The following is a 12947-nucleotide window of genomic DNA, read 5'->3' as shown; positions in this document are numbered from 1 at the left end:
TGTATGCCTTTTCCTTTTTTCCCCCCTCCCAGTCATCAGCACTAATTCCATACACCTGTCGTGCACCACTGGTCATTACCAAAGCCTCCCTACATAAACACCCACAGCCCTCTGCTCCATTGCGAGTTTGTTAGCCCTCACTGCAAACTACGAGCAATCCTAGTTACCTTGTCTTGCTGGATTTTGATACTTGTTGACCTTGTGGATTTTTTGCCTCTAGCCTGCTCCTTGTCTGTACTTCTGCCTCGTTTGTGCGACCTGCTACAGGACTGGATCTGGATCGCCTCTGCCTGGGCCCTCACCTTGCTCGTCCCCCCACTGCTCGAACAGCCCTCCGTGCCTCACCAAGAGCCAAGACTTTTCCTCTCAAAACCATTGTCACTAAATCTGCTCTGAGCACTGCATTATTGGGTCCGTTTGTTTTCTGATCCCAGTCACATCTGACCATAACGCATTCTCTCAGTCCTCTTCTGGATCATCCAAATGCTCTCTAGCTCTCTAGGCTTGGATGTGTACTTTCTTCAGCAGGGGGACACGACTGGCAGTGCAGGATTTGAGTCCCTGGCGGCGCATTGTGTTACTGATAGTAACCTTTGTTACTGTGCTCCCAGCTCTCTGTAGGTCGTTCACTAGGTCCTCCCATGTGGTTCTGGGATTTTTGCTCACCGTTCTTGTTATCATTTTGATGCCACGGGTGAGGAGGGAGTTGAAAGTCCGTTTGTCCAACGACAGCCCCAAATCATCACTGCTCTAGAGGAGATCTGCATGGAGGAATGGGCCAAAATACCAGCAACAGTGTGTGAAAAAGCTTGTGAAGAGTTAGACAAAACATTTGGCGTCCGTTATTGCCTACAAAGGGTACATAACAAAGTATTTAGATGGCCTTTTGGGATAGACCAAATACTTATTTTCCACCATGATTTGCAAATAAATTCTTTAAAAATCAAACAATGTGATTTTTCTGTTTTGTTTTTTTTTTTCCACATTGTCTCTCTAATGGTTGAGGTTTACCCATGTTGACAATTACAGGCCTCTCTAATATTTTCAAGTGTGAGAACTTGCACAATTAGTGGTTGACTAATTACTTATTTGCCCCACTGTAAGTTCCACCGGTGAATTCTGTTATAACTCGCTACACGGTAGTACTTCACTCTAATTGGTCGAATGAGTTGATCTGTGTTATATTCAGCTTTTTTCACTCTTCACAAAGTGTGCTGAATTCTTGGCATCATCTTTGGTGGACGGCCACTCCTTGGGAGAGAAGATACTACTGGAGAGAGATATATATACAAACTCTCTCCATTTGGAGACAACTTCTTTGACTGCTTCTCATCAAGACAATTCTTACCAGGTGTGTGTTTTATAATGGGCAGGGCAGCTTTAAACCCACTCATCAGTGATTGGGCGCACACCTGACCTAAAATGTTTGGTAAAAAAATGGTTTCAATTGCTCTTTAAGTCTCCTTAGGCAGAGGGTTTACTTACTTATTTTTCCCCCTTCTGTCATTGTTTGCATGCTATCCTGATTAAAATATGAAAACCTATAAATGTTAGTGTGGTTTTAGTTAAAGCAGACACTGTATTTTCATCTGTGCGATTTTGACAAAGATCAGATCACATTTGATGGTGATTTTATTCAGAAATGTGAGAAATCCTAAAAGGTTCAGATACTTTTTCATACCACTTTAAATAAAAAAATAAATCAACAAAAAGGTGATATTTTCGAAAAATACAAATAAAGCCATTTTTTTCATCTAATGCTATTTTGTTTTGTTTTATAATGCTATTGTTTTCATTTTGTTTCTTTATAATGCTATTGTTTTCGTTTCTTTTTCAGTTGATGTCATGAATTGGACTGGCGAGCACCGGCCTTTCATTGTAAAAGCGTTTCTCAACACAAACGCATCTGTAACTGAAACGCAACGAGCGTTCCGTTTGCACTTCGATCTTGATAAACATTATCCCGTACCAGCTCGAAACACGATCTTGTTCATAGCTGGAGTTTGACTTTTGGTGCAGGGGGGCACAACATGTTGATGACCCTGAAACGCAGTGTCAGCAATGAAATTAACTTACAAGGATATTTATAATAATAAGTTGATAATGAGCGTTTTTTTGTTTCCCCATCATTCTTGAGGGGAATTCTAAATCAGGCTGCTTAGGACAGCTATGCTTTTCGCCAAGATTGTCATCCATTGAATATGGTTCGCCCGCCGGTGTTGTGCTAATGTAGTTACCCCAGTCAAAAATTGTATCTCCAGGGCGGAGGTAGATTTGTGTCTTCATTATTCAATCAAAGAAATGTGTTTGAATGCAAAAATAAATTTGAAACTCAAAAAAATGCATTGAAAGCTATTTTTCTCTGATTTTTTTTTTTTTTTTTTTTTGGGGGGGGTGAAGTCAATTTTTTTTTTTTTTTTTGATTGAAGTAATGTTTTGCGTTTGGGCCACATTTTGGCTCTTTGTGTCTTTATTATTCAATCAAAAAATAAGTTGCTTCAAACAAAAAATATCAATTTTAAAACGAAAAATTACTTCAATCAAAACAAGGAAAAAATTCAATCATAGAAAAAAGTTGTGAAAAAATATTCGTGACTCAAATATTTGCATTTGAACGCTTAATTTTAATAATTTTTGCAATCCTTTTTGTGTTTGGGCCATATTGCAGGGTAGGACATTTGGGTCTAAATCAGTCAATCCCCCCAAAAAAGTTGCTTCAATCGAAAAAAAAAAATTTAAACAAAGAACATAATTATTTAATTATCTAATTATGTAATTATGTAATTATTATTATTATTTTTATATAATTTGCAAAGCAAATGGCCGTCTAATGTGCTAGTCACATGATCTGTTCAAAAAATAATTTTGACCCATTATTATTTTTTTCATTTCATTCATTTTTTTTTTTGTTTGCTTTATTGCTTTAGAACTTTTATATATATAGAAAAGTCAATTACATGCATTGAGATTTTTTTTTTGTTTGCTTTATTGCTTTAGAACTTTTATATATATAGAAAAGTCAATTACATGCATTGACACTTTTAGGCCTCCAGGGGGGGCCTGGCCCCCCCTTAAACACCGCTTATGATCTTGTTATGGGTTACCAACTTCAGAGCTAATGGATCCTCATTGAAATGAAAATCAACTGGCCGACCTCGCACCGCCAGAAAATGTGGCAGCGGTATTAACAGCAATAATAGCACAATAATAACGGATACCATTTGACTGATTTAATTCTTAAAATCAATGAAAAAAAACACAAAAAGAAAATGATTTTTTAAAAAATGAAATTATTATCATTTTATACAAAACTCCAAAAATGGGTCCAACAAAAGTATTGGCACCCTCAGCCTAATAGTTGGTAGCACAACCTTTATCAATCAATGAGTTTCTTACAATGCTCTGCTGAAATTTTTAGACCATTCTTTTTTGGTTAAGTCCTCCAGGTCTCTGAGATTTCAAGGGTGTCTTTTCCAGATCTTTCCACAGGTGTTTTATGGGATTCAGGTCTGGACTCATTGCTGGCCACTTTGGAAGTCTCCGGTGCTTTCTCTCTAACATTTTCTTGTGCTTTTTGAAGTGTGTTTTGGGTCATTGTTCTGCTGGAAGACCCATGACCTCTGAGAGAGACCCATCTTTCTCACACTGGGCCCTACATTATGCTGCAAAATTTGTTGGTCGTCTTCAGACTTCATAATTCCATGCACACAGCAGTCCAGTGCCCGAGGCAGCAAAGCAACCCCAAAACATCGGGGAACCTCCGCCATGTTTGACTGTGGGGACCGTGTTCTTTTCTTTGAAGGCCTCGTTTTTTTCCCTGTAAACTCTATGTTGATGCCTTTTCCCAAAAAGCTCTACTTTTGTCTCTTCTGACCAGAGAAGATTCTTCCAAAACATTTTTGGCTTTTTCAGGCAAGTTTTGGAAAACCCCAGCCTGGCTTTTTTATGGGTCAGAAGCTCTGTCTTCCTGGGTAGACTACCATAGAGTCCCTTTTTATTCAGACGCCGACGGATAGTACGTAATGACACTGTTGTACCCTCGGACTGCAGAACAGCTTGAACTTGTTTGGATTTTAGTCGAGGTTCTTCATCCCCAATCCACACAATCTTTCGTTGAAATCTCGCGTCAGTTTTTCTTTTCCGTCTACATCTAGGGAGGTGAGCCACAGTGCCAAGGGCTTTACCCTTATTGATGACACTGCGCACGGTAGACACAGGAAGATTCAGGCCTTTGGAGATGGACTTTTGGTCTTCACAATTTTGCTTCTCAAGTCCTCAGACAGTTCTTCGGTCTTCTTTCTTTTCGCCATGCTCAATGTGGTACACACAAGGACACAGGACAGAGGTTGAGTCAACTTTAATCCATTTTAAGTGGCTGCAAGTGTGATTTAGTTATTGCCACCACCTGTTATGTGCCACAGGTACGTAACAGGTGCTGTTAATTACACAAAATAGAGAAGCATCACATGATTTATCCGACAGAATTCCATGGGTGCCAATACTTTTGGCCAGCACTGTACAGTCACGACTAGAGATGCAATGGAAAACATTACACCCTGGTGTTTATTTGAATGGAAAAACCCTTTCTTTTCCAAATAAAACAAAACTTGATGTGATTGTCATATCTTCATATCAGATTGTTCTGACAGCTCCAGTTGGATTGTACCAAAACGAAAGAGACGAGGCGCATAGTTGCATCCAGGAACTGTTGTCAAAAGCACGCTATTGCGTGGTTCTTCACGCACCAGTTTGTCCTGTGTGTTTTGGCACGCCTTCTTTAAGTCTATTTTTGTCGCTCATCAACTTGAGGGCTGTGCCAGGAAATGTTCGCCATTAAGTATAAATGAAATCAAAATTTGGACAATAGGTAGTGTAGTTTAGTTGGCGAAACCTAGAACTCCTACACTCTTGATTGGTAAGGCCGACCAATAACTGAACTTTTTTTATCTTGCCTGAATTGAAAACTGCAATGGTATTCATTTAGTTTTTGTTTCATTTTGTTTTTACACAGAAGATCATCAAAGCGGCAACAAGTAAGACTTACTTCAATTTCTGTTAACATATTTATTGCCAGCTATTTTTGATGATTTTTACTCATTGTTGGGTTCTTTAATTACGGTATATACTTTATATACGCCGACTGAAAGAATATACCAGTAGTTCCTTCGTTCACCATGAAAAAGTTGGTCCTTACTTTTTCTATGAGATATTTAACCAACTCCCAAATGTGTTTTCTTCTCCAACAATCTTAAGAATTGCTTGCTTGCTTTTGTTGCTTTTATTCTGATGGGTTTAGTTGAAAAATAATTATGTATTTAGCTAAATATACTATGCTAACTCACTGAATATCACATCAGATGCGTAAAGTAATTTTATCATTCATCCATGATCTCTGCTGTGCTATGCCACGTAACTTCTGCTTACTGCCAGAACATCTACTCCGTTGACATATATACTTAGGCATTTACTGGTCAAGTGTAAAACATGAGCATGAGAGAGGATAATTCAAGTGAATGGCCACAGCCGGACTTTGTGGGGATTTTATTGGTGAAACACGGTAATTTAACAAGGGTCGCAATGCAGAAATCGCAGACATCGAGGAGTGGTCGAGATTTTCTTTTTCAAATATTTACCATTTTAAACATTTTTTTTTTTCAATTTTTCTTTGTTTGGATTGATTATTTATCATCTGAAATATTGGGAGAATGCAACAGTCACAAAAAAATACAATTAAGCGATAGTTATGAGGTAGAGGTGATTTATTTACAGACACCATTTTTTTTTTTAACATGACGTAATTTGTTTAAAATATGCAAGCGAATAATTTTTTAAGTCGTTTTTTATTTATAAACAAAATACATCAATTAATGATTCTAAGCTAAAAATGATAGCCATTTCAGATAAAAAATATTATTACTTACCTTCTTTTTATGACTGGGTTGAAACAAAAGCGGTTGCGCGAGGTCTGTAAACGGGGGTCTCCAAGGTAAAACGGACAAATTAAAAATAGTTTGGGGGCTTAATACACCATGAAACTGCTATGGCAGCATATAGACATATTGTTCTATCAAACACAACAGTTTTTTTTGGGCTTAAAATACAGAAGTTTATTTTAAAGAGAGGTGCAAGAGCAGAAACTGGTTTTTCAGCCTTGTCTGTGTTTTCCGCCATATGCATTTCCTGATAGAGTGTGAAACTAAACGTTTAGGCTGGAGGCAGTGGTGGATGAAGTAGTCACTTTTTTCTATTCAAGTAAAAGTACAGATACAGGTGCAAAAAAATACTCAAGTAAAAGTACAAAAGTATTTGTTTTAAAATTTACTTTAAAAGTAAGAAGTAAAAGTATGTTTTGTCCCAATGAAAAAATGTAATCATATATATGTTATATAAATATACATAGATACAGAGATCTGAGTCAATATTCAAAGAAAGAACCAGAAAATTCATTGACTGCTGTTTTATTTAAAACTGTACAGAATGGGGAAAAAAAACTGACTGCACTGTAAAGAGAAGCTTAAATAGCTAAAAAACGCCGAACTTTAGCCTAATGGCGGTTTGTAAGCAATTATCAGGTGCATTCCGCCACCTACTGTACAAGAGTGTGGTGTTTTTTTATTGGTCAATATCTTGTTCACCTGCCTAATCCTGCTTGTACTATCAATCCACAATGAGAAAAAAGAAAATAAACAAAATTAACGTGTAACACAGGCGACAATTTGCAAAGTAACGGCGTAAAAAGTAGGTACCTGCTGTAAAATGTAGTGAAGTAAAAGTAAAAAGTACCACTTCATATTTATACTCAAGTAGAGTACGGATACACAAAAATGTAGTTAAGTACAGTAACAAAGTACTTTTATGTCGTTATATTACACCACCGGCTGAAGGAGAATGTTTTTATTTTGTGACCCTCTAATCCCTCATTACTACGGAGCGCCTAAAAGGACATGAAAGGAAAAAAAAAAGGTTGACATATAAAAAAAAAAAAAAAAAAAAAAAAAAAGGACACGGAAGATTTTTTTTTGTTATGTCGAATGTGAAAATGTCCCAGGGAAAAAAATGACACGGAAGTAAAAAAGTAAAAAAAACAAAAAGATGGGGTCGAAGCAAAAAGACTTTTTTTTTTTTTTTTTACATCGAAGCAAACAAAAACAAAAAAAAAAAGTTTTTTTTGCATTAATGCAAAAACATTTTTTACATTGAAGCAAAAAATAAAAACAATTAAAAAACACATAATTCCGCTATTTTAAAAGTGTGTTCAACAGCTCAATTTCCAGGTAGACAATGGAAACAATGGCGCGTGTTCACCCGTAGGGCAGGTTGAGTTTTTCTTAGTTTGAAATAGGCCTAAAATATGATGAAATAAGATCAATTCTTGATTTTAAGCATGGTTTCCCAATAAGCAGAAGACATTTGAAGCGAGTCTTAAATTCAACCGGACATTTTCAAAACGTTCTGTGATTTTGCGGTCCTTGTTGACTTCATTAGCAACTAATTGCTATACTCCGGACAGCTACACGGTTACCGGTGAATGTCGAGCAAATGCAGAGAACACGGGCTCCGTGTAAAAAAAAAAAAAAAAATTAATATCTTCCAATTATCTTCCAAGATTTGTTTCTTTTTGTGTTGCTTTTTTTGCGTTGATCCCAAAAAATTCCCAGCAAAATGTGTACATGCAGGTTATGCTGTAATAGCGTCCCTACCAATGTTGAGACCAAACCTACGCCCTTGAAAAAAAAATTAATAATTGATGACTATAAGAGAAAATGGTGGCGAATATATGGATTCTCCTATACTGGACAAAAGCAGGAAATTTGTAACATCCACTTCGTTTCTATGTGTTCACAGAATGCTTTTCCTAGCCTGCTTGATACTTCTGGCACAAACTACAAACTGTAAGTCTGCACATTATCATTATAATTATTATCAGAGGTGGTTAGAGTGGCCAAAGATTTTACCCAAGTAAGCGTGGAGTTGCTTCAAAACAACGTTACTCAAGAAAAAGTAGTAATCCACAAAAATGTACTCAAGTCCAAGTAAAAATAAAACCATTAAATATACATGTTGAGTATTCTGATTAGTTGTTTGTTTTAATGTCCACTCTCTTTTTTTTTGCAGCCCAGTGGAGTGATGACGACTATTCGTTTTCTGCACCGGTAGGAGCGGGAAAAGGATCCGTGTATGCCATTCAGGGAAGCGGGAGAATTACTGGCGTTCGAATGTGGGAGAGTTACAACAGCTACGTAACTGGGTAAAGAACCAATTTATGTTGAAGAGAATAATTGAGGGGTTAATATTATCTCGGTGTATGGTGATCATATACCAATTATTTTCTGTAAATAGTATCATTTGTCATATTTCCTCGTCTTAGCTCTACGTATCTCTAGCGCTCTTAGCTGTGTGCTCTTGTTCGGTTCAAAAATTAGTTGGTTTAAAGTCGTTTTTGATCAGACCTTCTAACCTTAACACGGACTATAAGCCGATTGTTTTTCCCCTCATTTTGAATCCTTGAGTCCAGTGTGGCTTATTAGTTGATTTATTTGCGTTAATAGGTAACACTTTATTTGACGGTGTCATAAGACTGCCATAAGACAGACCATCATAATTAAAGATGTCCCGATCACGTCATTTTCAAAGTATCAGAATTGGCAAAAAAATATCGCACATGCCTTTTTTAAAATATATATATATTTTTTTTAATTAAATTGTTTTCTAATTGTACTTAACGTTACAGACAAAATGTCACACTCATACAGAGTCTTTAGTTTTGGCTTAAATTAGGGTTATAATTAATTTTTTAAAAAATTAATCACGTTAAAATATTTGACGCAATTAACGCACATGCCCTTAACCCTAACCCATAAACAGGTACCCTAACCCGGTGAAAATTCTTGTGAATAAAGGCTTAAATCCCCCAATTTTTTATAGATATGGACGTAAAACAGTCTTGATTCTTGGTTAAAAGCAAAAAAAAAACGTGCAGTTAGAATTTATTTCAGGTAAATATGTCGAAGTACAATGCTAGTCTGTTAGTGAACGTACTGTACATAACTAGCGCCCGTCTGCTGTAAACAGAGCTTTTCTGGTGAAAATTCTTGTGAATAAATCCTTAAATCCCCAAATTCTTTATAGATATGAACGTAAAACAGTCTCGATTCTTGGTTAAAAGTAAAAAAAAAAAAAAACATTTTTAATGTAAATATGTCGAACTACAATGCTACTCTGTTAGTGAATGTAGCTAGCTGCCACCTGATGGAAACAAAGGTTCTGCGGTGAAAATTTTTGTGAATAAATTCTTACATCCCCCAATTCTTTATAGATATGGACATGAAACAGTCTCGATTCTTGGTTAAACGTAAACAAACCGTGCAGTTAGCATTTATTTCATGTAAATATGTAGAAGTATAATGCTAGTCTGTTATATATATATATATATATATATATATTAGGGCTGTCAAACGATTAAAATTTTTAATCAAGTTAATTACAGCTTAAAAATTAATTAATCGTAATTAATCGCAATTAATCGCAATTCAAACCATCTATAAAATATGCCATATTTTTCTGTAAATTATATATATATTCTGTAAAATAAATTGTTGGAATGGAAAGATAAGACACAAGATGGATATATACATTCAACATACGGTACATAAGGACTGTAGTGGGCATTTCACTCTACTGTCATTTAAATCTGTCTACTGTATGCTGTCCTCACTCCGAAGCGTCTACTTTTTCCAAAGCTAGACAGCTAGTGAATGACGCCTTAATAATCAGACTTCTTCCCTTTTCATCTGATTTATTAATAAAATGGCCTCAAACCATTGTCCTCTTTAGACCGTCTTAAAACTACAAAAAAAAAAGTACACAAGCATTGCATTAGCAACAACGTTAGCTTAGCATGCTATACAGGTTCACTAAACATAAACAAAAAGCGTCTCATACAAAAAATATAACATTTCGATTACTAACATAATATGTACATTCTTTACAACAATCATACTTACGGACAAATCTTGTCCAAGGATCATATAAGCACAACATTACAAAGTAGGCGTCAGCCCGAGACGTCGTGCAGCCATATTGAACTGGCAAGAAAACAAGAAACCATGTTGCAAAGCGACCACAAGAGTTCGCTGTTAGACAGCACAAAAAGCCTTGCAGTAAAACTTACCAAAAGGCAGAATACTGTCTGAGCGGGACATGTGCGTTAATTGCGTCAAATATTTTAACGTGATTAATTTAAAAAATTAATTAACGCCCGTTAACGCGATAATTTTGACAGCCCTAATATATATATATATAAAACGGGCGTTAATTAATTTTTTAAATTAATCACGTTAAAATATTTGACGCAATTATTATTATATATATATATATATATATATATATATATATATATATATATATATATATATATATATATATATATATATATATATATATATATATATATATATATATATATATATATATATATATATATTAGGGCTGTCAAAATTATCGCGTTAACGCGCGGTAATTAATTTTTTTAATTAATCACGTTAAAATATTTGACGCAATTAACGCAGATGCCCCGCTCAGAGAGTTTTAAATGACAGTACACATTGAAACGCTCACTTGTTGTGTTTTATGGAGTTTTGCCGCCCTCTGTTGGCGCTTGGGTGCGACTGATTTTATAGGCATCCATGAGCATTGAGTAAGTAATTATTGACATCAACAATGGGGGGCTACTAGTTTATTTTTTGATTGAAATTTTTACAAATTCTATTAAAACGAAAACATGAAGAAGGGTTTTAATATAAAATTTCTCTAACTTGTACTAACGTTTTTCTGTTAAGAACTTCAAGTCTTTCTATCCATGGATCGCTTTAACAGAATGTTAATAATGTTAATGCCATCTTGTTGATTTATTGTTATAATAAACAAATAGTCCTTATGTACCGTATGTTGAATGTATATATCCATCTTGTGTCTTATCTTTCCATTTCAACAATAATTTACAGAAAAATATGGCATATTTTATAGATGGTTTGAATTGCGATTAATTGCGATTAATTACGATTAATTTTTAAGCTGTAATTAACTCGATTAAAAATTTTAATCGTTTGACAGCCCTAATATATATATATATATATATATGGAAAGATAAGACACAAGATGGATATATACATTCAACATACGGTACATAAGGACTATTTGTTTATTATAACAATAAATCAACAAGATGGCATTAACATTATTAACATTCTGTTAAAGCGATCCATGGATAGACTGGATATATACATTCAACATACGGTACATAAGGACTATTTGTTTATTATAACAATAAATCAACAAGATGGCATTAACATTATTAACATTCTGTTAAAGCGATCCATGGATAGAAAGACTTGAAGTTCTTATATATATATATATATATATATATATATATATATATATATATATATTTATATATATATATATATATATATATATTTATATTAGGGCTGTCAAACGATTAAAATTTTTAATCGAGTTAATCACAGCTTAAAAATGAATTAATCGTACTAAATCGTAATTCAAACCATCTCTAAAATATGCCATATTTTTCTGTAAATTATTGTTGGAATAGAAAGATAAGACACAAGACGTATATATACATTCAACATACTGTACATAAGTACTATATTTGTTCATTATAACAATAAATCAGCAAGATGGCATTAACTTCATTAACATTTTGTTAAAGCGATCCATGGATAGAAAGATTTGTAGTTCTTAAAAGATAAATGTTAGGATAAGTTATAGAAATTTTTATATTAAAACCCCTCTTAAAGTTTTCGTTTTAATAAAATTCATAAAATTTTCCATCAAAAAAATAAACTGGTAGCTCGCCATTGTTGATGTCAATAATTACACAATGCTCATGGTGCTTAAACCCATAAAATCAGTCGCACCAAAGCGCCAGCAGAAGGAGACAAAACCCACAAGTAACAAGTGGACATGACACTGTGCTGTCATTTTAATCTGTTTGAGCGGGGCATGTGCGTTAATTGCGTCAAATATTTTAACGTGATTAATTTAAAAAAATAATTACCGCCCGTTAACGTGATAATTTTGACAGCCCTTATACATATATATATATTATATATATATATATATATATATATATATATATATATATATATATATATATATATATATATATATATATATATATATATATACGTTTTGACATGACATATGATCTTCTGTTCTATTAAACATGATGGTTATTTATTTTTTGGATTCCTACTCATCAAGCTGTTTCATTCTTCATTAGCATCCAGCTACGCTATGGCTACCTCTGGAGTCAAATTGCAGGCTACAGGAGAGGCCAAGTTCAAGAGCTGTTGTTGTATGATGATGAGGCAATTGTGCAATTGGCTGGAAAATACCTCCACAACATTCAGTCTCTAGTGTTTACTACCAACATGAGTCGTTCCCTGTATGCCGGCCAGCCTTCTGGGTATTCATTCAATATGTACCCACACAGCAAAAAGGCTGAACTCCGCTTCATCAGTGGACGTCATAGCAGTGGGATCGCCTCTATTGGGGCACACTGGGGAGTTGTAACTGACCCTCACGGCATTCATAATGCCAACACTAATGACACTAGTTCCTACTAATTACCATCAAGATAGCAAATATTTCATTTTGTTTGAGCCGATGAAAACGAATGCTTAATGTTTTGCATCTTAATTCCATCTCTCTCCAATGTGAACTAGAATTAGTGAATGAGGATTGTGAAAGTTTCTTAAAGCCTTTATTTCTCTGGCTTCAAATGTGATTTTGATCATGATTTTGTTTTGTATGATATTTTGAAGCTGATTGAATATTTAGCCACCAGACTGATAATGTACGAAAATACTGCATTGTATGAAATGCTTTTAATACTAATAAAATATATGTGATTGTGCTGTTATTTA

The 12947-nt window shown here is 34.7% G+C and overlaps 1 protein-coding gene across 1 annotated transcript; it reads left to right on the top strand.

Annotated features, from left to right (window-relative positions):
* Positions 1 to 4778: 4778 nt before the first annotated feature.
* LOC130910692 (zymogen granule membrane protein 16-like) lies at positions 4779 to 12947 on the top strand. The gene is made up of 5 exons (XM_057828192.1): positions 4779 to 4915; positions 5012 to 5033; positions 7846 to 7892; positions 8116 to 8248; positions 12302 to 12947. The coding sequence occupies exons 3-5, from the start codon at positions 7847 to 7849 to the stop codon at positions 12645 to 12647; spliced, it is 525 nt and encodes a 174-aa protein (XP_057684175.1). The 5' UTR covers positions 4779 to 4915; positions 5012 to 5033; position 7846; the 3' UTR covers positions 12648 to 12947.

This window comes from Corythoichthys intestinalis, chromosome 22 (genome assembly GCF_030265065.1).
Source record: "Corythoichthys intestinalis isolate RoL2023-P3 chromosome 22, ASM3026506v1, whole genome shotgun sequence".
Classification (NCBI taxonomy): domain Eukaryota; kingdom Metazoa; phylum Chordata; class Actinopteri; order Syngnathiformes; family Syngnathidae; genus Corythoichthys; species Corythoichthys intestinalis.
The sequence above is the reverse complement of the archived record's forward strand: the minus strand, read 5'-3'. Positions and strand labels throughout refer to the sequence as shown.

Coding starts and splice junctions, on each gene's coding strand:
- LOC130910692 (XM_057828192.1), top strand. CDS start 7,847: ATGCTTTTCCTAGCCTGCTTGATACTTCTGGCACAAACTACAAACT. Junction 7,893..8,115: donor TCTGGCACAAACTACAAACT/GTAAGTCTGCAC, acceptor TTTTTTTTGCAG/CCCAGTGGAGTGATGACGAC. Junction 8,249..12,301: donor TACAACAGCTACGTAACTGG/GTAAAGAACCAA, acceptor ATTCTTCATTAG/CATCCAGCTACGCTATGGCT.